At 35.5% G+C, this 26,523-nt stretch overlaps 1 protein-coding gene across 1 annotated transcript in view; it reads left to right on the top strand.

The window, feature by feature from the left end:
• The window catches only part of IPO11 (importin 11), a 228,607-nt gene that overhangs the window by 42,968 nt on the left and 159,116 nt on the right, over positions 1-26,523 (top strand). The window contains exons 6-11 of the mRNA XM_021007229.2: positions 2,517-2,649; positions 5,442-5,500; positions 16,194-16,242; positions 18,825-18,895; positions 24,295-24,487; positions 25,396-25,548. Coding sequence (XP_020862888.1) covers positions 2,517-2,649; positions 5,442-5,500; positions 16,194-16,242; positions 18,825-18,895; positions 24,295-24,487; positions 25,396-25,548 — 658 coding nt within the window. The remainder of the gene's footprint in view (positions 1-2,516; positions 2,650-5,441; positions 5,501-16,193; positions 16,243-18,824; positions 18,896-24,294; positions 24,488-25,395; positions 25,549-26,523) is intronic.

The following is a 26,523-nucleotide window of genomic DNA, read 5'->3' as shown; positions in this document are numbered from 1 at the left end:
CTTTTTATCAATAGGCATCAGTGAGTCTCTTGTGTTTATTTACAAGTAACTCAAGAGTATTTCACAGGTTCCTCTGTAGGTACTTTAGAGCCTTCTTTCAAAGTACATGGACTCTGGGAGTGGTGGTACAGGCCTTCAACCTCAGTTGCTAGGGAGTATAAGGCTGGAAAATCTCTTGAATTTGAGAGTTCTCATTTGCAGTGGGCTGTGCTAATCTGGTGTCCACACTGAGCATTAAAACTTTCTGCCATATGGAGTAGGGGGCCACTACTTTTTCTGAAGAGGGATGAACCAACATAGGAAACAAGAGCTTTGAGCAGGTCAGAGATCCTGTCTTGATTAACAGTGGTATTTGTTTGATGAGTAGACTCTGCATGAATCTATAGCATGGGTAAGATAGGGAGATCAGTCTTTTTTTTAAAAAAATATATAAGGAGTCTTTGATTAAGATTGTAATTTATGTCCTTCACTGCGCAATAAAAATTCATCAAATTCTGTATATAAATATGTGTAGGCATCTGCACACACAAAGCTGTTCTCCAAAAACCCTGCTGAACACACAAATTCAAAACAATAATGAGAAATCAAGCAGCCCCCATAAAAATTTTGAAAAGCACATCAAATTATAGTAAAATTACAGAATTATAGTAAATATTATCCATATTATCAATTATCAAAATTAGAAAAAATTATCAAATTATAGTAAAAATCTTCTATAGTAAAAATATAGTAATCAAATTATAGTAAAATATCTTCTACAGGTACTATATGCAAATGATATAACAGTATCTTAAGTAGAGAAATATTTATAAAAACACATGCTACTTAACACTTTTTGTTTAAACACTTCTTTGTAAACTTATCAGTAAAGTTATGTTGGGTTGTGGTTAAGATTTGGGAAAAGTCTCATTATAGAAACTTCTTAAAATAGAAGTCTTCTAACATTAAAATACTACAGAATCCTCTACATGTTTTTTGTAAGCAGTTTACATTGAAATCAAGTGAAATGGGTATTATTCATTTGTTCTTTTACTTTTAAAAACTAAAGTACTAAATAAGACTCATTTCCCCCCATGAATATTTGTCAAAAGATTTCCAAGTTGACCATTTGAATTTTGATAAATATCTGACATAGTAAAATTCCAGTATAGAAGAAGAATTTTTCTGAGAGAAATGAATGACATTTCTGGAAAACTTTTGCTTTTGGAGAATTGTCAGTCTAAAGTTTACTTGTTCCAAGTTCCACATTAAATCACCTGTGTTATGAGAATTTGAATGCAGGATTTCCCCTGTTGACCCATATGCCTTAGTCTGTGGAGTCCAAAATGATTTGACATAATCAGAGATCCAAGCTCTGATTTTGAAATTCAGTGAATTCTCAGATTTTTTAGAATGTTAATAGTATGTTTTTGCCTGGAGGTGAACCAGTTTCTCTCTCTTGACATTTCAGATGGTAAGATTTATTTATTAAAGGTTTAGATTTATTTTTTTGATGACTGACACACATATAGTAATTCTTTATTGATTCATATATAATGAGCACCATTGCAGGCTTGCTGTAACTAGACTTTGGGCTTTGAGGGTTTATTTTTGTACTTTGGATAGTTGCATATTTGTATTTTTCTTGTAACTACACATAGTCTTGGGACTTACAAGTAGATTACTTTTCTGGAAAGGGCATTGTAAGTGGAAACTAATTTTGCAGTAGAAATGATGTTACATTAAGGGTTTATGTTCCTGATCAAGGGACTGATTCTCAGTTTAATAGAAATTATCACAAACATAATATTAAATGAGCAATTTAAGCTGCTATAAATGATTCACAGTATATAGTAAAATAGAGAGCTTCCTAAATATATATAAATCAGTTAAACAGGGGCAGTCACCAAACATGTAATGTTAATTGAGACTCCTAAGATACAGGCTTCTTCAAGGCTGAGATTGAAGTATGGGGTCATGAAGAAAGAGCTGTAGGACTCCAGAAGAGTTACTGACATCAGGAGTTGAGTAGACTTAGGAGAGTAGAGCTGTGTAGCAGCATCAGGGAGAGGATGATGAAGAGGGTATGTGAGGACAAGAGGAAGGGGCTGGAGAGCTATCGGTGGTAACATATCTCACTTTGGGAGCCAGAATCCTGGGAGATAAATTTTGTTGGGCGTTAAGTTTGTCTGAAGCCTAGAGTTGAAAAGAGAGCTTACACATGTGCTTGAGCATGTTAGGAAACTGACTAACTCAGTAGTGCACTTTGTGCTAGAGACCTTAAGTTATGCTACATAGATGATTGGCAGGATACTGGAATTAAAAGAAGATTGTTTAATTATAGTAGATTATAGTGTTATGTTGACTGATTATAGCAACTTTTATTCCATGAATGATACGTGAACATTGCCCATGCAGTGTCACCAAAAGTGTATTCTCAGGTTTTTGGAATTAAAAAGCAAACATTTTCTAGATCTCTATCAATGACTTAATGAAATTTCAAATGAATTGTGAATAAATATGGTTTTTCATTGCAGTTAGCATCTGGAATTTATAGTTTTGCTTGTTCCCTGTGGAATCACCATACGGATACATTCCTGCAACATATTTCTACTGGAGATGAAGCTGCTATTTTAAATTCATTGGAAAGAACTTTACTATCATTGAAAGGTACAGTTCAACGTAATTCATATATATTACTTATTTTAAAATGGCACAGCTTTTATGTGTAGCTACTAAACAGAATGGTGGGACTTCTCAGGTAAAGATGTAGTAACTAATATGTGTGAGTACGTAAAAGCTAATTCTAAATAGAAAAACTAGGAGAAATAGCCAGTTAAGAACAAGGACAGGAAGAAGATAGGAAGAATAAAACTGGAAAAAGGTACATACTAATGGGAAGTAGGAATCTCATTTAAAGACCTTGAATATAGGAATGATTGTCCAGAGGCTAGTGAGGAACTCTTAAAGGCAGAAGAACACAAGAAACCAAGCTGGTTTCTAGACAACAGCTGGTCTTTTTGTTACTTTGGAGGATTAAGGGGCGAGTTTCTCTTTCAAAAATTCAGAGTTAATTTTCTTTATCTGCTTTCTCTTTTCTACCCACCTTCTCCCATTCATAGTCCAGCACATATAGCCTATTCAAATATATGGTTAATGCTTTTTTTTTTTTTAAGAGTTGTTGGTGCTTTTTCTTTTTATGTTAAGTCACTTTCTGAAAGCTTCTGGACTTTAGCCCTTTCTTTCCCCTCCCTCATTTTATTCAGCACCTAACCTCAGGCCTGTGTTGAGTTTTCAATTCTTTTAGCATGTAGTTCTCTGGTCTTCGGGTCTAGCTTCCTTTAGCTTGAGACATTGTGGTCTAGAAATCATCTTGGTTTCTTATAAGCTCTTCTGCTTTTAGGAGTTCCTTACTAAGCCTTTCTCCTGATTATGGACACTCATTCCTATATTCAAGATCTTTAAATGAGTTTACTGCTTTCTGTTAGTATATACTTTTTTTCCAGTTTTATTCCTCCAATTTGTTCCTGTCCTTTTTCTTAACTGGCTATTTCTCCTAATTCTTTTATTTAGAATTAGCTTTTAGGCATTCACACATATGAGCTACTATATGTGTATCCCTCAATTTCTTTGACATATTGGACACACACACACATCTGTCTTTCTATCTATCTGCCTGTCTGTCTGTCTATCTATCTATCTATCTAAAACCTCTGATTCTATTATTTGAAAATATGTAAGATTATACATGACCTCATCTGGGGTCATGTTTTGATTCATAGTGATATTGGGGCAAGGGGAATGTTTTCCCCAAATTATATTACTCATTTAGGTAGGACATCTTCTAGGCAAAAATGTGGAGACAAACACTTTTGTTTTTAGAGCAAGTGAGAGTGGTCGTGTTTTGAAGTTGTCACTTCAGGACTACTCTCTTTCCATGGTGCTCTGGAGCTGGCTCCAGTAATGTAGGCCCTATCGAGGTGTTTAACTGGCGTGGAAGCTGTTTTCCCAAGTTTTAGAACATTTCGTTACCTTTTTGGATGTTCCCATTTTATAGATAGTTTTAACATTATATATAGTGCACTTTTGGAACAGGAATAAGTTTTGCTTTTTTTTTTTTTTTGATGAGGCAATTGGGGTTTGACTTGCCCTGGGTCACACAACTAGTAAATGTCAAGTGTCTGAGACTGGATTTGAACTCATGTCCCCCTGACTCCAAGGCCAGAGCTCTATCCACTGTGCCACCTAGCTGCCCCCAAGTTCTGCATTTTTTATGGTATTACAAAAATTATCATCTTTGGTTTGATCTCTAAAAAAGGAACATCATTTAAAAATGCTTTCATATCTTAATTGTTCTATACATATTAAGCAATTGATGAATTTTAAATGCGAATTTTTCTTTGCCTTGTTCTAAGCCATGCTTGGCATATTTCTCTAAGATAACATGAAGTCTTAATGGTATTACGATACTTTATTTTATTTTTTTTTTGAGGCAGTAGGGGTTAAGTGACTTGTGTAGGGTCACAGAGCTAGTTAAGTGTTAAGTGTCTGAGGCTGGATTTGAACTCAGGTCCTTCTGATTCTAGAGCCAGTGCTCTATCCAGTGTGCCACCTAGCTGCCCCTAGCATTCACTTTTATAAAATTTTGAGTTCTAAATCCCTCCCCCCCCCGGCTCGCCTCTCTGGAATGCAGTCTGATATAGGCTATACATGTACAATCATATTGAATATATTTTCACATTAATTATATTGTAAAAGAAGAATCAGAGCAAAAAGGAAAAACCATGAGAAAGAAACTCCCCCTCCACCCCCAAAAGAGAGAAAAAATAGCATGCTTCGATCTGCATACAGACTCCATAGTTCTCTCTTTGGATGTGGATAGCATTTGCCATCATGAGTCTTTTGGAATTATCTTACATCATTGCATTGCTGAGAAGAGCTAAGTCTATCAAAGTTGGTTATAGCTTAAAGTTGCTGTTACTGTGTACAATATTCTCCTGGTTTTGCTCACTTAGCATCAGTTCATGTAAGTCTTATCAGGTTTTCCAGAGGTGATTTTAGATCTTGTATTAATGTAAGTGAGTTTGTCCTCTAAATATTTTTATTCTCTGAAGTATTTACAGAAGGAAACGAACCTAGTTGTTTTATTTTAGTTAGATAATATAAATAAGAAATATTTTATTAAAAAAACTAAACTAAATTTAGATTAGTTCTCTTTTGCAAAGAAATATAGACTATAGACTGGCCTGGGGGTAAGGAGATCTGGGTTGTCATCCTGACTCTTATTAAGTAAGTGTGACCCTGTGCAAATCATTTAACCTGTTTGTGCCTGAATTTCCTCATCTTTCACATAATGTGATCTTTAGGGTATCCTATGGCTTTTTATCATTGTAAATATTTATTTATTGTAAGTCATAGTTATTTTGATAGTACTTAGGAAAATATTTGATTGTCCTTTTCAGTGCTTCGTAAACTAACTGTTAATGGATTTGTGGAACCTCACAAGAATATGGAAGTGATGGTAAGTGACATTAGTGGTTTATTCTCTGACTTTTGAGAAATGCTTTTTAGTTGATTTTATGACTGTTTTTATATGGTCTCTTAACTCTTAGATAATCTTTTATTTAAAAATTAGACTAAATGAGGCAGTCATTTCTTTATCATCCTATACATGCTACAGTGCAATTACAGTGTTGTGTACAATCTTATGGGCATATTTTGTATATGATAAATACCGTTCAAATAGAAGAAACAGCCTTGGTATAGAGCATTTCTCATGATTTGTTGTTACCACAGAAATTGTTACTGTAGCAGCCTCTTGAATTTGGTTGCTATTGTAATGTTACCAGATATATCATTGATGTTTCTTCTGTCTGACAGTTTAAAAATGTTATTTGAAAGAAAAAAAATTATAAAAGTCATGCATATCTAAGTGGAATTATTTGTTCGAACGTAATTTTTTTTTTTAGATTTTGTAGAACTGCTTAAAATTGGCCTAAAATTAAAGAGCAAATTTACCATCTGTATCCTCTTCTTGGTTATGTGTCTGTAAAAGATTTAATTAGCAAAATTGGAAAAGTTTTATTCACTTTTGCCAGGACTGCTGTTAAATCATCATATAGCAATGCTGTACCTGTTCGTTGGTCATAACTAAAGTAACTCCCAAATGTTGCTGTGAACCTGAAGAGTAAGCAAAAATGCTTATAAGGAAAATAATTCAATAAAATTAACACACCCTGCCCTACTGGAGAGTTTATCCACTTTTATATTTTCTCTTCGGAGGTGCTTGATTTCCAATTATGTGTGAAAATTAATCAGTCATTTAAAAAGCTTGGGTTTGTTGTTTTCTCTTGGTTTTCTTCCATTCTTCCTAGGTTATTGAATTGGCGATATAGAGGCCACATCTCTGTGAATCTAGAGTTTGCTATTCCTAAACATACTGATAATTGAGAGACTCAAAACCATGGTGCAGGGAGAACTACAACTGCTAGAAAAACTCCCACAGAGGAAGGAAATTAAGTCAAAGTACGTGTGCTTAAGTGACTCCTGAGGGCACCCATATATGACACCACTGAACAGCACAGAATCACAGAATGGGAGAGATGGAAGAGGTCTTAATGGCTCTTTAGCCCAACTCCTTCACTAAAGGAATCCCCAGGATAATATTTGGTTGTACACATAATTTGTTGTCTGTCTTCTGCTTGGAGACCTCCCATGAGAGGGCCCTCACAATCTTCTGATGCAGCCTATAAGCTACTCTTACTCAGCTCTGATTATAAGGAGGTTTTTCATGGCATTAAGTTTAAATTCACCTTTTTACAACTTGTACTCTTTGTGCCTGGTTTTGCCCTTTGGGCCAAACAGCTAATCCCCCCCTCACATGATATCTTTAACTGATATTTGTGATTATTATTTTGAGCTATAATGAGTACTTTAAATTATATTCATTTGATTCAATCAGGCAATGTAATGTGTAACACATTTTAGAAGAATTTCTTTAAAAATCACTAACACAAAATTTTGGTGCTTCCATGGTCTTGTTTGAAACACTCATTTATGCAGTAAAAATCATGTGGAGCAGGTCATTTTGTTGTAATACAAAATAAAAGAATTGTTACTGTATATTCAGTATTCATTTTAAATATCTTAACGATGTATCAAATTGTAATGTATTAGTCATTTGTAAAGATTACCTACAGAACTACTGAGAAGAAAATGGTTAGAATGGCATGCTGTTTTTGCTGATAGTTTGAGTTTCCATTTTGACCAGACTTAGATCTGTGTTTTTATAAGCCATGCTGTTCTTGTAACTTAAAGAAGATTCAGCCCTGTGAGGTTGCTTCTACTTTCAGCTGCCAGTTGGAGTTTTTTCAGTAGACAGCTTAATTTTTCCCTGTTATCTAGCATGTCTCTGAGGTGATGCCCTTTACCATCCCTTTGTGTTGTCTGAGGGAATGTAAAAACATTTTAATATCATCTCCCATGAAACAGAATAAAACTGTCCTGCTTTCCCCCACCCTGTCAAACCCATAAGCAATACGAACTTGCTTTTCAAAGCCCTCTTCTTTCAAAGTAGTTTTTGTTGGCGATTATTTGTGCCAAGATTCCCTCCAGTAAAGTGGTTAATCAGTAATTGTTTGTATTTAAACCATATGTAGCTGCTTTTGGTTGGCTACCATTCCATTTTGATAATCTTTTTCTTTAATTTTTGTGGGCATTGTATTCTTTTGATTCTCTCTTTTTCTTTTTTTTTTGCTGACTCTTTTTATCTTCTAGTTAGAGTATTATCTGAGATTTAAAAATATCTTTCATCTCCTCTTGTTACTTGACTGAGTTTAGCAATTTTAGATTCTAAAGAGACAAAAGTATTTTCCCTTCAGAAACTTCCCTTTGAAGATGACTTGACTCCTAGTCAAATCTCCTCTTTTGCCTTTCAGGTATACTATTTTAGGGTTGTTTTTCTTTTTTCTTTTTCTTTCTTTTCTTTCTTTTTTTTTTAAATGAATTTTTTTTAGCACTTTCCCCCCTCTACATTATAATCGTTCCTTGAGAGGCCATGCAAATTAAACACACCCACGTATATATGTGTATTATATATATATGTATATATGTATGTACATATACATTATACATGTACATACATAACACACATACACACATATGTATATATGTATATGTGTTTATATATATACACACATATATATATATATATATACACACACACATATATATATATATATATATATATATGTAAAATTCCATAGTCCACAAATACTATAGAAAGGTACAGTCTTGCAAAACAGACTGACACACTGACCGTGTCTGAGTGCATATGTCTTTTTCTGCACCTCTAGCCCGGGACCTCTCTATGCAGAGCAGAAAGGTTTATTCATTTTTTCATTATACATTTATTAATTTTCTGTACTGTTGAAATAGCCTAACTGCTATACTTCATGACGAGTCCTGTGTAACCAAGATTTGTCATTGTACTAATGTGAATTCTTGTGCTTTTAACTGTTTTCCTTTATACTGTTGTGTTTAATGTGCCTTTTGTTCTCTTGGTTCTTTTTGCATCAAGTCATTGAAGTTTCTACTTGAGTTGACTTCAGTTCCTGGGAAAATTCTAGGTCAGATCATTAAAGAGATTGTTGATGAACATCTAAATTAGGGAATTGGTGATAAAACATCCAGCTTGGCTTCATCAAGAGCAAGTCATGCTGGATTATCCTCGTTTCCTTTCTTTTAGTTTTTTGTTTTTTTTGTTGAGGCCATTTGGGGTTAAGTGACTTGCCCAGAGTCACACAGCTAGTAAGTGTTATATGTCTGAGGCTGGATTTGAACTCAGGCTCTCTTGACCCCAGGGCCAGTACTCTATTCACTGTACCACCTCGCTGCCCCCTCATTTCCTTTCTTAAAGGATTACTAAACCAGTAGATGAAGTATGGATTTACTTTATCTAGAATTTTGGACAGCTTTTGATAAAGTCTTATATAATTTTTGTGGCAAAGATCGGTTAGCCAATAATACAGTCAGATGGATTTAGAACTAGATGCATGGCTGGACTGAAAGACTAGTTGGTCAGTGTCAGAATGGAGGGAGGTATCCATGGGAGCATTCTTGGGATCTCTACTTGGTCCTGTGTTAGTTAATATATTTGTAAATGATTTGATTAAAGGCATTGATAGTATGTGTATCATTTGCAGATGACACAAAGCTGTACGATAGTGTCAAGATTATGGATGAAATTTGACAGGTTATAGTAGTCATTTTTAACCTGGGGTCCATGAACTTTAAAGAAAAATTTTTGATAACAGTATTTTGGGTTTCCTTTATAATCCAATGTATTTAAAAATGTGATTCTAAGAAGGGGTCCTTAGGCTTTGCCAAAATTACCAAAGGGTCTGTGACACAGAAAAAGTTTTAAGATCCCCTGGGCTAGAATATTGGGTTGAATCTAAAAAGATGAAATTCAAAAGAGACAAATGTAAAATCTTACACTTTGGTATAAGAAGTTAGTGTCACAGTTATAAGATGAGGGATACATAAATAGAATGTAGTTCTGAAAAAAATATATTGAAGTTTTAGTGGTCTTGAGTCAGAAGTGAGATACCAGCCAAAAAAAAAAATTGTAATCTTGTGTTTCATCAAGGATGGCATGACTTCTAGAAATAGAGAGCTGAAAGATACACTCTAGGGGCGGCTAGGTGGTGCAATGGATAGAGCACTGGCCCTGGATTCAGGAGGACCTGAGTTCAAATCTGGGCTCAGACACAAAACACTTACTAGCTGTGTGACCCTGGGCAAGTCACTTAACCCCATTGCCTAGGCCCCCCCCCAAAAAAAAAGATGCACTGAATTCTGCTGTCATCCGTGGGGAATAAGGAGGCGTGGTGGTGGTGGTGGAGGGGTGATAGGTGCCATCCAGCTTCTATTTATGTGATGTCTGGCAGGGTCTTGCTTATTTGAGTTTGTATCCCTAGTACTTTGCTCAGGCTGCACATAGTGCATAAATGTTCTCAATGCCTTTCTATATAATTATTTGTTTCTGTTGTTCCACTGTGTTATATATTCATTTATATTTTACAGTTAGCTGTACATCTAGTTTAGTTCATATCAATCAAATAGAAATTGGTAGATTTTCAAAGACAGTGTTCTTAAAAAAGATGACAGTGCCTATGTTGAGGTGAACGATGTGTGTCACAGTATTGTCTCAAAAGAATTCAGAGTAAGACTGTTTCCAAATCAAGTAGGGGCATTTATTAGGGGAGGCAGGCAGGCAGCCAAGGTGAAAGTGGTTCCTTTATAGGGCAAAGGTGCCTAAGATTGGTGAATGAAAAAGATAACATGTTAATTTGCACTAAGATTACTATAGGGTAAGCAATGGCAAGTACTGTGTAGGCACTAAGTTGGAAAAGCCCCTGTGTGGTTTTATTCTCAGTTTGTGGTCAGTTATTAGTTAGGGGCTGGGGTGTGATATATTGATTCAGGGGCCTCAGGGGTCTTACCTGGATACAAGTTATTGGCATCATCATCTGTCTTTCCAGCTCTTGTCCTGGAGCCCTGCCACCTGTTAAGTTGGAGTTCTCTATACCTAACACCATTTATATCCTACTCGACCACATTGTTTCATTGTGTACTTTGCAAGCCTCTCCCCCCTCCCCCCAGCCAACATTGTAAACACTGTTGAAATCAACACTACCTGCCACTCCTGTCAAAGACAATGTCAGTGGATTGCCACAGGCCCTTTTAACCATTCCTGTGACTTTTCAGTCCAAAACATGCCTGCCTCACCACCACAGTGATCTCAACTTTGTGTGGTTTATCCCTCATCAGAATCCCTTGAAGGAACAGGGGAGGTGCCTTTTTTTTTGTTTGTTTTTGTGTCTTAGCATATATAAGCACTTAAATGCTTCTTCAGTCATTTGTTCAGGAGAGAAATGACTGTCTTTTTAATGGCGTTTGAGTTCTGACTGTTGGTCTTTTTTTTTTTCTTTTTAAAAATTCTGAACTCAACAGCAAATAAGATGGAGCAGTTCCACGTATAGAAAGAAAAAGAAACTCTGATCTCAATTATGTACAGCTTGCTTTTTCTTTTAAATATGTAGTAAATTCAGCTTATTTTCAAGGGGGACCTGCTTGTTTGTTTGTTTTTACTGACCTTTATTTTTATTCTCTTCTATGAATTTAAAAAACAAGCTTCAATGAACATCTTTTCTTACTTTACCCCTCCCCCAACTTTGACAACCTCATTGCTAACTCTGCCCCCTGTTCACCTCCCCTGCCTCCTCTTCTCCCCTGCATTGAAAGAAAGAAAATAAAATTCTTGTATCAGATATGTTTAATCAAACAAAAGAAATTTGATAAATTGGTCCTGTCTAAAAAAGTTTCTATCTGAGCCTTATCACACCTTCTCTGTGGGGAGTGGGTATCATGTTTTGTCACTTGGAATTGTGACTGGTCATAGCATTGTTAAGTCTTTCAGAGTTTTTTTTTTCTTTGCAGCTTTATTGTTGCAGAAATTCTTTTCAGGTTTTGGTCACTTCAATGTGCATTTGTTCATACAAGTCTTCCCACATAGTTCTATAGTTTTGTGATTTCTTATGGCACAACAGCATTCATATGCCTTAATATGTTTATCTATTTCTGAAATGATGGACACTTCCTTGGTACTTTGCCCTTACAAAAAGATCTGCTATCAGTATTTTTATGCACATCTTTTTCCCTCTTTCTATGACCTCTTTGGCATATGGATCTAGTAATAGCAACTTTTAGGGTATAATTCTGAATTGTTTTTTAGAGTGGCTGTACCAATTCATAACTCTACCAACAGTGTATTATTGTGCTTAGTTTCCCCCAATCCCTATAGTAATTGTAATTTTTCTTTTTTTGTTATCTTTACCAGTTTGATGATTCGAGGTAAAACCTTAGAGTTATTAGAACAATTAAATTAAAATAAAAATTTTCATTTCGCTTGCTAGTTATTTGGAGTATTTTTTTCCATTATGGCTCTTGATAGCTGAGATTTCTTTCAGAACTATTCATATCATTTGAACATATATCATTTGAGTAATGGCTCTTATATATGTATCTTGGCTTTCAGATTTTTGTCAGAGAATTTTGCTGTAAAGAATTTTTGCTGTAAAGAACTTAAAAACTCTCCTAGTTTTAACAGCATCAAAACCTTTTCAGTTTTATATAATTAAAAATTATCCATTTTGTCTTTTCTAATCATTATCTTTATTTGGTATGAACTCTTCCCCTATTCTACAAGTTTAAAATGTATTTCCTTTTTTGCTCTTCTAGTTTGTTTATGTTGTGACCTTTCATATCAAGGTTATGTATCTATTTTGAATCAAACTTTGTAGATGATGTGGAGTTTTAGTGTAAACCCAATTTCTGTTAAAACTTCTGTTTTTCTGGTAGTTCTTGTCAAGAACCTTGTTCCCTAAGTTGGTGATGTTGGGTTTATCACACACTATGATGGCATGTTTATTTGATTCTTTACATTCGGTGCCTCTTTTGTTCCTTTACAGTTGTTGATCTTTTGAAAACATGTCTTATCAGAAGTCATTTTTCTTTACATAAATCAGTTCTCATTTACCCTGCCTCTAGATAAAGCTTCCCTTATGACAAAGGAAAAAACAAGCTAAACAGACATTTTGACAAAGTCTTTTGATATTCTGAAGTTACGAAGGTAGTGTTTTGTCATTTCTTCCCTGAAACTTTTTTTTCTATTACTCAGAGTTCAGTTTGCTATCATCCACATTGCTTTTGTCATGGTATATGTGGTTTTCTTCTTTCTGCTTATTTTGATAGCATAAATTGTTATAAAATTTAAAAAATTTTTCTGTACTTCCCAGTCATTTCATTTTTGACAATATTCTGCCAATCATATTTATACATGCCCTCAGTTAAAAAAATGTTCCATTCTGATAGATATTAACTTTGCTTCCATTTCTTTGCAAAGATTGCTGTTATTAATTTTGGTGTATATTGTATTTTTCTGACTTTGACTTGATTTTGGTATCTCAGGGGCAAATCTCAGGGTATTTGCTGGGGCAAAAGGTATGCCAGTTTTGTCGCTTTTCTTGCATAATGCCAATTGAAATCCAAAACTTCTGGAACATTTTGTTGCAAGTATCTGAGGCTGGATTTGAACTCGGGTCTTCCTGAGTCTAGTCCCAGCACTCTATCCACTGTACTACCAAAACAAATTTTAACCGAAAAAAGTGAATATCTCTCCAGTTAATTAAGTCTCCCATTGTTTCTTGCTAATGATCAAGTCATTTTCATCTATTGCCAAAAGTGTTCACTGACTTCCTCTTGCTTATGATGGAGTTCAGGACCATTCACAACATGGCCCTAAGTCTGTCTTTTAACATTATTTTATGCCATTCTTTTTTTTGTGTGTGAGACAATTGGGGTTAAGTGACTTGCCCAGGGTCACACAGCTAGTAAAATGTTACGTGTCGGAGGCCGGATTTGAACTCAGGTTCTCCTGAATCTAGGGCTGGTGCTCTATCTACTGCGCCACCTAGCCGCCCCCCAAAACACCTCACTACTTCCATGTTCTTTGAGCTACTGATACCATACACTTTTTTTGGGTTGTTTTTGCTTTAGGCAGTTGGGGTTAAGTGACTTGCCAAGGGTCACACAGCTAGTACATGTCAAGTGTTTGGTCTGAAGTCACATTTGAACTCAGGTCCTCCTGACTTCAGGGCCGGTGCTCTATCCACTGTGCCACCTAGCTGCCCCCTTATATATTTCCCATTTCCCAAGAATGCCTAACATTTTCTGCTTTCTACTTTTGTTTTGTTTTGGTTTTTAGTAAGGTAATTGGGGTTAAGTGACTTGCCCAGAGTCACACAGCTAGAAAGTATTATGTGTCTGAGTTCGGATTTGAACTCAGGTCCTCCTAACTCCAGGGCCGGTTCTCTATCCACTGCGCCACCTAGCTGCCCCCCTATACCATTCTTCTTTATGAAGTCTGTATCTTAACAAAACATACTAATTCCTTTTCATTAATTTCATCTTCCTTTCTTCTACCTTCATGCACTTTTGGCCTGTAGTAGATTCTTTCCACATCTCTGCCTGTTTCTTCTTCCTTGAGGATCTATCTCAAGTTCCAGTATTACCTTATTTTTGATCATTCCCAAGTAGAAGTAAACTCTCCCTTGGCAGATGCTACCCTGTTTAACTTCTGTGAATCTAATCACATTCTGACTTGTATTTGTGTATATCTCTCCACTTACCCACAAGTTTTGTAAACTCCTTGATGACCAAGTTTTTTGTATTTTGTTTTTTAAAATTTCATTGCTTAGCACATAAATGATGCTTAATACATTTTTTTTTGAGTTGCTGAATATTAAATTCAATTGTGATTGGCTACTTTAGGTCCCTGTTTACAAATAAGTACTTTCTCAATTGTATTTCAGAAAGCTTTATTTTTATTTGTTTTTTTTGCATCTAATAGTATTTTATTTTTTTTCCAGTTGTAAAGATAGTTTCAACATTCACTTTTGTAAGGTTTTGAGTTCCAAATTTTTTCCCTTCTCTTCCTTTCCTCCTCCCTCACCACGATAGCAAGCAATATGATATAGGTAATACATGTACAGTCATGATAAACATATTTCCACATTAGTCATGTTGTGAAAGAAGAATCAGAACAAAAGGGAAAAACCATGAGAAAGAAAGAAAAAAGTGAAAATAGTATACTTCAATCTGCATTCAGACTCCATAGTTTTTTTTTTTCTTGTGCTTTTTGGTGAGGCAGTCAGGATTAAGTGACTTGATCAGAGTCACACAGCTAGTAAGTGTCAAATGTCTGAGGCCAGATTTGAACTCAGATCTGCTGACTCCAAGGCTGGAGCTCTGTCCACTGCACCACCTGGCTGTCCTCACTACTCCATAGTTCTTTCTCTGGATCTGGACAGCATTTTCCATCACAAGTCTTTTGGAATTGTCTTGGATTATTGTATTGCTGAGAAGAGCTAAATCTATCAATGTTGGTCATTGCCCAGTGTTGCTGTTACTATGTACAGTGTTCTGCTCACTTCCCTCAGCATCAGTTCATGGAAGTCCAGATTTAGAAAGCTTTATTTTTATCATTTTAATTGATTAAGTCTAGTTACTTTATATTTCATGATCATAGTGGGCATTGGGTCCTTTGTCAGTAAGGTGACAGAGCAGATTAGACTTCTGTGTCATTTTCTCATAGAATACTCTTCTAAGTAATATAATCGTTAAGTGTGAAAATCATCTACTTTTTTTATCCCTCTACCCTTATTTTTTATTTTGCTTTGAAGATGGCCTAATGAAATTAGTAGGAGGGGAGGGTATATTCGGAAATACTATTGTTTTTTGGTGAACAGCAGGCACATGACTGAGGTTGTACAGTGGATCAGGAACAGAGTTCATACTAGCTGTGTCAAAACTACTCACTAGATTGTCTTGACATTTAATATTCATTGTCCTCCCTTTTTCCTCTCAGTGCCTATTCACTGATTCAGTTCCCTTTTCCTTTTCTCTTCTCTAGCTTATTCTTGCAGTGAGGATGCTTCTCTTTTTCTTCTTTCTCTTCCTCTGACCTCAGCTTAGCACATTCATACAGTTTTCAGCCACTCATTCAGTTGTTACAGAAAAAAATCCAGCTCTAGGTAGGAGAGTGGTATTTGCCTCACCTTGAATAAAAGTACATGGTGATGTCTTCATTACTCTGCACAGTTTTCATGTTCATTTATTTATTATAAATTAATTTGTGTATGTTTTCAATGTTAGTAACTTTAACTTTTATATTAGATTATAGGTTCTTGGGGGCAATACATGTTTAAATAATTTTTTTTAAAAGTAACATACATGTTAGAATCTTGTGCTTAATGCTTACTTAATAAACTTCCCCACCTGATCTATATTTTATATAACTTCAGTGATTTGATTTATTGAGCTGATATAGTTTTGTTATTTGACTTTTTTTTTGGCAGGAAGAAAGCTGTATAATTCTATAATTGTGCACAATATTTTATATTTATTTGATTTTTCTTGGTTTCACTGTTTAATATTATATATCTGGGCCTTTATTATTAGTAATTATTCTGTATTCCTCTGAAGACATGGACTCCTTCTAATTGAGAATTTCTGGTAAATTACTGGGTAAAAATTTCAATTATGATATATATGTATATATGTATTAAATACAAGTTTTGATTTTTCTTCAGGGTTTTCTACATGGGATTTTTGAGCATCTAAAACAGTTTTTGGAATGCAGTAAGTAGTCTTGATTCTCCTTATTAAAGGACTATCTCTAATGGGGTGTTCTCCTGAGGGGTTTAGGTACCTGTGCATAGTGAATTTGCCATGTTCCTCATTAACTAGAGGTTTCTAAAATATATATATCTGTATATCTATATATATGCATATATGTATAGGTAGGTACAGACAGTTATGACTTACTTTAAGTAGACTGTTCTGCAGACCTCCCCCTTCGTTAGGGAGCTTGGTGTAGTCCTGCCCACTCTGAGGCTCTGCACCTCAAAGCCTGAGCAGCTTCAGTGCCTAGAGCTGTTGCTGCTGCTGTTAGCATGGCCTCTAACCTTGTCACAGGCTTCCAGAACCAGAGCTTGTGAGAGGATTCTGCTGCCTACTGTCTGGAAAGTCGAATTTGTCTAACGCCAACTTAACAGAAAGTGAGAACTGTCTGTACACACATGTTGTATGTATTTATGTACACACAGATATCTATACACAAACAAACATAAATAGAAATAAAATTTGCAGTGTTCCTATATCCTATGCCCCATATATATATATATACAGACACAATATACATATGTACATGTCTTGGATGTATAGAGAGATTTATCATATTTTCATATTTCACAGGAACTGAGTAACTAAATTTTCCCTCCCATATGCCTTCCTAGGACTCAGATACAGAAAAACCTTTCCTAAGGAATATCTTTTATATTCATCCCTTTTCTATTTCTGCTGTTACCACCATAGGCTAGGCCCTTGTTAAATCATCCCTTGATTACTGCAGCATTTATACCTCCTGGGTTATAATCTTTTGCCTTCTAATATGTCCAACATAGCCTTTTCTGTATTGCTACTTTTCACTTATTCCCTGCTTAGCACCCTTGAGTGGATACTTAAACGCCTATCATATCCACTCTAAGCTCTTTTTTAGAAAGACTTTGTGGCCCCAACCTACTTATTTATCCAAATTTCCTTGTACTTGTCAGTATGAGATCTCTGTTATTGAAAGTGTATACTCTGAGAAAAATGCTTCTGTATATTCATTTTTCTTATTCCTGTCATAGCAAACGTTGAATGCCTTCTCTTTTGCTTATCCAATCCTACTTGTGCTTCAAGGACCATCTTAAGTCCTATCTCCTCTCCTTATAACTTCTTCGAGTGGTTTATTTCTTCTTTTCCTCTGAATTCTAACTTATAGCCCTTAGATGCTGTTTCACACAAATCAGCATTTCAGTTTTATGCTTCTTATTTTTGACTGTTGGGTATGGTTTTGTTTTCTTTATTGGATTAGATTAGAAGCTCCTTTATGGCAGGACCATGCCTTAATCTTTTTTTTTCTTTTAAATATATCATAGTGCCCAGCAGAGTGATGGATAGGCAGTGAGTTCTCCTTAAACACTTTACTTAATTACTCTAGAATAGGACAGATTTCTTGGGATTTATTGAGGTTAGGAACCTGAGAGCCTTGCTGCTGTTTTAGCTGATAATTACAAAAATGAACACAAGTACTTGATTAAGTTGAATTTCCTTATCATTCTGCAGTAGCACAGGTTTTGGCCTGTATGAGTATACTCAGCAGTGCAACCAGTCTGAAGCCATCTTGTCACAGCATCAAGCCCAAGAGTTTTTAATCTTCTTTTTTCCCCTGCCATGGACCTCTTTGGCAGTCTAGTGAAGCCTACGCATCCTACTCTTTTCAGAATGTTTTAGAAATGCATGAAGTAAAATATATAAGTTTACAAAGGAAACCAATTAAATTGAAATACAGTTATCAATATATGTTAAAATAAAAACATTCCACAGACCCCAGATAAGTATGTAAGATATGTGAAACAGCTACATTTTCATTTATATACCCATTCATGGTATAACTGCCTTTATACATTTATGCAAGGCAGTCTCAATTTGCTCTTTTGTACTACATATACTTTTAGGGATAATTTGGGTGCCTGTTGCTCAAGGAGTTTTTTATCATGACTGACTCATGACTAGGTGAAATTCTTCGACTACATCACTTGGCCTTACCCTGTTGTCAGAATCAATTCAATTGAACAAACAAATATTAGGAGTTTGGTGCAGATTTTTAGTAGCCCATTTCAGTTTAGTTTTTTTAAATGATGATTTTTCTGTGGTTATTAACTCAGAGAAATGGCTGTTACTTTTAATCTTGAATTTAAAAAAAAATTACCTAGAAGGTATTTCATAAAATGGGCAAGAAATACAATCTGGGCTTTCTCTTCAACTTTGGTCAACTTGGGGATCTTTAGGAAATGATGTGATTTGTGTTTAGTGTCTTAAGTCACTACTTTTTTCTCTAATGTGGATTTAGTCTCCATGTGTCTTCTACTAATAATTTTGTTTTTATATATTGTCATTGTTACAACTCTGACAATATAATAAGGTTTAATATTACTATTTTTTACTTCAGTTCATGTGGTTCATCTATTTGGACACTAAAGAGTTCCTTCTTGTCTAAACCCTAAATAAATATGCATGACAGTGTTACTCTTGAAGTAAGTATTCTGTCAAAAAAAAAAGCAACGTTTTTAGAGAATATGACACTACATACTGAATTTTCAATTATCTTTTAATAGGTAGAAGTATAGGCACAGATAATGTATGTAGAGACAGACTGGAAAAGACCATCATTCTTTTTACTAAAGTGGTAAGTTGACTTGTGGAGGGGAAAAGTTATCTAATGGCATTTGATTCTGAAAAACACAATATACTTTAAGTAAATTTGCACATAGTATTTACATTTGAATAATATAGATAGAAAATTAACATTTTGATAAATAAAATATTTCCTTTTTAGGATGAAATTTCAACATGTTTAGAGTATTAATAGGAATGTCTAAAAGGAATAGAGTTTTGTGTTTTATCAATAAGAGGGATAGTGAAACAGGATTATCTGCCTTCTATCTTATGTTCCACTTGTTCCAGCTTTGTTTACAACCTCTTTTAGGAAGAGGAGTAGTGCCTTCTACCTAATGATGAATATTCTCACACCTGGTCATACTCTACACATTCCAGTGAAACCAAACCTTTGTAGCTCATCATCCAAACCCCCCTCTTCAACCCCTACCACCCAATTTCTTATTTCCATCCTCCTCAACCTCCCACCCCAAAGTTCCAACCAAGCTCCACCCACCCCTTTCACTGTGCCCTCTGGAATGCCTAAGCAATATTAACTTCCATTCATCTTAAATCTTTTCCTTTCCCATTCCTTCTGTCTACTAACTATTATTGAAACATGGCTTTCCTCCTGATAACACAGCTTCCTTGGACATCCTTTCCCGTGCTAGCTGTACCTTCACTCCCTGGTCGAGGCAGGGGAGTTGGAATATTCCTTGCTCCCAATTGCCGCTTCCAGGTTCTTTCCCTAACTCCATTGCTCAGCAAAATCTCATTCTTTGAGGTTCATGCTATTCCTGTTTACTACCCAGTCACAATCCTGGTAACTGTTGTCTTCAGACCTTCAGGTCATCACCTTCTTTCCTCAATAAGTTCAGTCAAGGGCTATCAATTTTTCTTGCTTCCCCAGCTCCTGCCCTCTTACTTGGAGAATTTAACATACATATTGGCTGTCCCTTAACTCCTTCATTATGCTGTTTCTCAACCTACTTACTTCTCAGGAGCTACTTCTCCACTCTGCCTCAGACACAAAGATGGTCATACCTTTGATCTTGCCATCACCCACGAATGTACCACCTTTATGTTCAAGAATTTTGAAATCCCCTTATCCAGCCATAATCTCATGACTTTTCACCTCTCTCTTTATCTTCTATCACTCTGCTCTTCATCCTTACCATGACCTCCAATCCCTAGACTCCTCAGTTCTCTCCCAGACAATTTCCCTTATGCTAGTCACTCTCCTCTTTTCCACATCTTGATACATTGTTGAACTTCAGTTCTACACTGTCCTCTCTTAAATCCTTAGCCCCTTTATCATTTTGCTGATTATGCCCAGCCAAGCCTCAGCTTTGGCTCACTCCCATCATTTACCACCTTTGCTCTTGTACGTGTGCTGTTGAAGGAATATGGAGAAAATCGTGTAACCATTCTGACTGGATCCAGTACAAATTTATATTACCATCACCTTTGCCTTCACTGCTGCTAGGCAGTCCTTTTCCAATCGACTTTCCAAGTTTCCTATCAACCCTTTCTAATCAACTCATTAATCTACTTTCCACAGTGGGTCTTTCGAACCTTTTTATCCCTCTTCAAACCTCCCATAATTCCCCTTCTACTGACACTCTCAACTGAAAACCTTGCTTCATATTTTACTAAAAAAACAAACAAACATGGGGCCATTTGTTGACAGCTCCCTCTTTCCTCCCTCTTCTCATTTCCTATCTTTCAGCTTCTTCCTGCCACTGTCTTCTTCTTTCCCCATGTCTCAAATGAAGAGGTGGCCTTATTCCTTTCCTTATTCCTTTCCTTATTCCATTTCTATTCCTTCTTCAGCATATTGCCCCCTCTATTATCTCCAACCTATCACTTATTTTCAGTCTTCCTGTCTGTTTTCTTTTTGCCTACTGCCAATAAACATGTCCACTGTCAAAAAAACCTTCTCTTGATCCTTCCCTCCCTGCTGTATCTCTTCTGTCTTTTGTCACTGAACTTCTTGAAAAGGACATCTATGATAGCTGCCGCTAATTGCTCTTCTCTCACTGTCTTCTTTACCCCTTACAATCCAGCTTCCAACCTCATCATTCCAATGAAACTTCTCTCCCCAAAGTCACTGATCTCTTAAATACAAAGTCTAATGGCCTTTTCTCAATTTTCATTCTTCTTGACTTCTCTGCAGCTTTTGACATTGTTGATTAACTTCTCCTTGACACTCTCTTCTCTGTGGGTTTTCAGGACACCACTCTCCCCTACTGCCTCCTTTGCTGGATCCTCTTTCAAATCTTGTCCTCTATCTGTAGGTGTCTGATAAGATTCTCTCCTGGGCCCTTGTTTCTCCTTCTGTACTCCTCCTCTTGGTGATCTCATCAGCTTCCATGGATTTAATTACTGTCTCTATGCTGATGACTCTAAAATCTGTCCTCTGCTGATCTCTCTGCTGACCTCCAATCTTGCATTTCCAACTACTTTGTTTTTTTGGACATCTTAAACTGGCTGTCCAGTAGACATTTTAAACTCATTATGTCCAAAACAAAGCTCATCTTTACCATTAGACCTTCTCTCCTTTTACTTTCCCTGTTACTGCTGAGGATAACACCATTCTCCTAGACATCATCCTTAACTCTTCCCCATTTCTTCCCTCCCATTCTTACCCTCCCTCCCCAAATATGTTGCCAGAGCCTGTCAATTTTACCTTTCCAACATCTCTCATATGCCCCCTTCTCTCCTCCGACACTGCCACAGTTCTCTTGCAGGCCCTCATCACTTTACTCCTGGACTATTGCAATAGCGCATTAGTGGAGCTGCCTGCCATCCTCCATTCATTCACTAAAGTGATTTTCCTAAAGCACAGGTCTAACCATGTCACCCCATAAACTCCAGTTTACTGGTAAACTCCACTGGGTCCTTATCACCTCCTGAATTAAATAAAAAATCCTCTGCTTGACATTTAAAGGCCTTCCTAACCTAGCCCCCTCCTACCTTTCCAGTCTTTTTGTAGCTTACTTCCTGTCATGTACTCTTCAATCCAGTGACACTGGCCTCCTTGCTGTTCCACAAACAAGATCTCTCAACTCTGGACATTTTCTCTGGTTATCCTTCATACCTGGAATCCTTTTTCTCCTTATCGCTGCCTACTGGCTTCCCTGGCTTCCTTTAAGCCCCAACTAAAATTCCATATTCTACAGGAAGCCTTTCCTAATTCATCTTAATTCTAGTTCCTTCCCTCTTTTAATTATGCCCTACTTATCCTGTATATAATTTGTGCATATTTATTTGCTTTTTGTCTCCCTTATTAGATTGTGAGATCTCTGAGAGCAGATACTTTGCCCTTTTTGTATCCTCAGCACCTAGCACAGTGCCTAGCACATAGTAGGTGCTTAGTAAATATTTATTGAGTACTATGGATTAAAAATTAGGAATTTTTATAATTTTATATTGCTGTGTGTAGTATGTCAGGTTGGAGTAGAATTTGCCTGATTTTGCATTGAAATGGAAAGTCAATGTTCACTAGATAAATTGACTCAATGTTTGGCCCAACCTACTAGTGATAGCTAAAAAACCAAAGATAAAAGAAAATGTGGTTGATACTCATGAGGTAATGAAGCAGATACAGTATGCAGTGTAATATTACCCGTGAGCCAGCGTGCTCAGAAAGACTTCATTTCATTTTGATCAGCAGATCTTTATTTACATTTAGTTAGCAGTTTGGGGTAGGAGGAAGGAGGGAGAGAGAAAAAGGAGTTGGGGACAAAGGGAGGGACAGACAGAAGGGGCACAGTATAAACATTTCTTGCACTTTTGCTGGTGGTGGTGGTTGGGGAAGTAAGGGCTTTGAAAACAGTCCATCAAGCAAAATATTAAGTGCCTGCTCTGTACTGTTTTGAGTGCTGGGGATAAAATGGAAAAAAGGTGAAACAGTCCCTACTCTCAAAGGGTTTATGTTCTATTGGGGGAGACAACATGTGAATGTGTGCAGAGTAAATACAAAATAAATAAAAGGTAGTTCAGTCAAGGTGGTTAAGGAGGGAAGACATTAGCAGTGGGGCGTAGGAGGGGAGGAATCTGGAAAGGCTTCATGGAGAAAATGGTATTTGAACTGTGTCTTGAAGGAAGAGAGGGATACTAGGAGGTGAAGCTAAGGAGAAAGTGCATTCCAGGCATTAGAGAAGGCCAGGGCAAAGGCACAGAGATGGGAGATTGAAAAAGGGTGGAAAATGACCTGGCTGTCTGTACACAACAGCCATCACAGGAGTTGTACAGTGTGAACAGTTTAACGATGTGAACTTCAGAAGAGGGGAGGTTGTTTGAGTGATGGTGGTGCAGGGAAGGCCTGTGTGGAACAAGAAGAATTTTGTGGACAAGGGTGGTCACAGTAAGTCACTAAAACCGGGGGGGGGGTGAACTTTTGGGTATACAGCTCTCCTAGAAGAGTCCCTGCGTTTAGGTTATAAATCTTGAAGCTACTTGTAGCCTTTTCTCCATCTTTCTTTAAAAGTTCAGTAGTAGCTGTTAGTTTTATAGTTTGGGAAGAGAGAACAGCTAATAAAAACTATACTTATATTATTAACATTAAATTGTGATTACATTCATTTAGCTTCATTCATGGATTCATGACTATCGGAATTAGAAGGGGTCTTAAAGACTGGTTAGTAATACAAGAAAGAGACTATTAAATGTCTCAGATTGCAAAATTAAATATTATTGTGTAAGACAGAGATGTGGGTCATGACATATACCTCATTATGGACTTTGTTTTAGGAGAGGAGAATTCCCTGATTGGATGAAAATTAAAAAATAAGTTGTTTTTTTAAAAGAGCATTTAAGAAAGTCTGTTCATGAAACCCTTTTATTTAAATTCTGACTTTTCCTTGTACAGACTATGCATATTCGTTAGTATAGAAACAAAGAAATATACAAGATTGAATGTGGATGCAATGCCTTTAACATAATACAATAAAAATGTTTTTCTTGATAATGTTCCTTTTTTGGTTATGCTCAGAGGATTAGAGCTGGGATTTAAGTAACTACAATTTCAATATACTATATGTTTTGTCTTTTTATTTATTATTTTTGTTTAGGTGAAATTCACAATTGTCAACTTTATGAATTTTAAGTATTTTTTTCATGCTAGAACTTGTTGATATAATTGACCATTTTTGCAGAATTCACTATAAAGATTGATGATAGAGTACTGACAGTGCTCGAAGGTCTTTATGGTTTTATTCTGTGTCCCTTATGACATGGTTCCTTAGCATGACCAGTAACGAAGACCTAGCAAGAACCAGGTCATTAAACAAAAATTTATGTTATTCACTTTTACAGGCACACATTTTTTTTAAAATCAAGGTTTACTGTATAGTACATGATATTGGAATAATTGTTTCTTTTTGAATTTTGAAACACTATTAATCTTGTTTTAATTTGTTTTGGAAGCTTTTAGACTTTTTGGACCAACATCCCTTTTCTTTTACTCCTCTTATTCAACGATCACTGGAGTTTGCAGTAAGCTATGTTTTTACAGAAATGGGTGAAGGAATCACATTTGAGCGATTCATCGTTCAGTGCATGAATTTAATTAAGATGATTGTCAAAAATTATGCTTATAAGCCATCAAAAAATGTTGAAGGTAAAAACTTAATTAGTTTCTCTATTTAATTTGTTATTTGTTTTTATTTCATCATGAAACCAGTAGGAAGATGCATTTAAATTTCATTTGAAACTTTATTCTTTTAACAGTCTTAATATTCTGTAGGAACTTCAGAATTGTGATTTAGAATATATATATCTATATATATATATCTATGTATATCTATGTATATATATATATATCTATGTATATATATATATATATATATATTGCAGTTATTTAAAATAATATAAATTGTTCAGTAAGGCAGCTTTCTTGTAGGGTTATTTGTTAATCTTTGGGTATTATGCTGAAGGATCCCTTGGAAGCCTAGGATTTTTTTTAAAAAAAGATTCAGTACTACAGAGATGATTAAAAAAAATCTGTGTTCTCTAGCGTTCCCAGTAAAACAGGGAGCTAATATCTCTTTGCAGTTATTAAGTTTGACACATTCCTTTGATCTGGCTAGATCAGAGTTTATTAAATGTGATGAGATTTTCATTTTTAGTTTTTAAAAAGTTGTTATTATGATCACTAAGTTGTTGCTTATTATATGAATGCTTATGTCTCTGAAAATTAGTTTTCAATTTTAAAAATACAGGATAAACTTCCCCCTCCCCCCACAATATTATGTCATTTACAAAACATCACAAGCAATTGACTCTTTTTTAAAAATAAATTTTTATTATCTTTTGTTTTTATATCACTTTCATTTCCCAAGGAATTATATCCTTTTCTCCTTCTCTGAGAGCCTTCTCTTCTAATAGAGAATAAAATAGATGGAAAGAAAACAGGCAAAACTAACCAACATATTGAAAAAGTCTTTCGTTATATGCTGTGTTCCACACTTGAATCTAGTTTTATTACAATGTCTGACAATGTTTTAAATTCAGTTTTATTTATTTCAGACAGCAGTCCTGAAACTCTTGAAGCACATAAGATTAAGATGTCTTTCTTCACATACCCAACCTTGACAGAGATATGTAGAAGATTAGTTACTCATTATTTTCTACTAACAGAAGAAGAGCTGACAATGTGGGAAGAAGATCCTGAAGGCTTTAGTAAGATTTAATATTGGTGTTTTTCCTTCAATGATGTACATATATTTTTTTGTTGGAGGATTATAATGTGTTGTCTTTTTATAGCATCTTTCATCTGATACTTGTTTTTAAGATTATTAATTCTTATCACTACTTATTATCTAGTTTTAGAACAGAAAAACTGAAGGACTTAGATTTTTTGATCACAGATATGTCATCAGACTGGTGAAGTTATTTAAGGACCAAAAGCCAGATTGGATTGGCTGGTATTCTTTTTACTAGCAGTATAGTTTTATCAGATCAGTACTTTAGGATTTACTTACTTTTTTCTTTAATTTGGGAAGTTATTTTTACTGAATATGGTTTACTGGTCATGGAAGCAAAATACATTTATAAGGAGAATTTTTAAGCTACTGTACACAATATCACGTTTGAAAGTGATCCAAGAGTTTTAAGAGTTAATAAGTATCACACCTAGTGTTAAGCTGTTCTAATTACATAGGGCATAATGTTTTTGATGTATTTAAGGTTCACCTTGAAATAATTGGAGATTGAAGATTTTTAAAAGTTCTTTTTACATTTGTTTCAGAGTTCATAATCAGGGAGCTTCTATATTTGATAGGGAAAGTAGATAATTTGTTTTCCTAACATTTGAAAATACATTGTAAAGGCAATGTGAGATGACAGATAGAATGATGGGCTTGGAGTGAAAGTCCTCCTTTGGACACTTTGAAGTTGTGTGATGCTGGGCAAGTTACTTGACCTTTATGTCCTGTAGGCTGCTTGCTATCTTCTCCACCTCTCCATTTTTGTAAGGGAAGAATATTCCTGGAGTTGATCAAATCACAGGTTACTTGTGTGTTCATGTACAAATATGCACCATAATTTCTAAAGCAATCTATCCTCTCTTGCCTTATAAAAGAATTTGCTGAGGCATCATATTTTGCCCTTTGTATTGAATAAATAAACTTTTTTTGATGAAAAAGATTTTACCTG

The sequence above is a fragment of the Phascolarctos cinereus genome, unplaced genomic scaffold, assembly GCF_003287225.1.
Source record: "Phascolarctos cinereus isolate Bilbo 61053 unplaced genomic scaffold, phaCin_HiC Scaffold_4;HRSCAF=312, whole genome shotgun sequence".
Classification (NCBI taxonomy): Eukaryota; Metazoa; Chordata; class Mammalia; order Diprotodontia; family Phascolarctidae; genus Phascolarctos; species Phascolarctos cinereus.
This window is presented reverse-complemented; position numbering and strand designations above follow the sequence as displayed.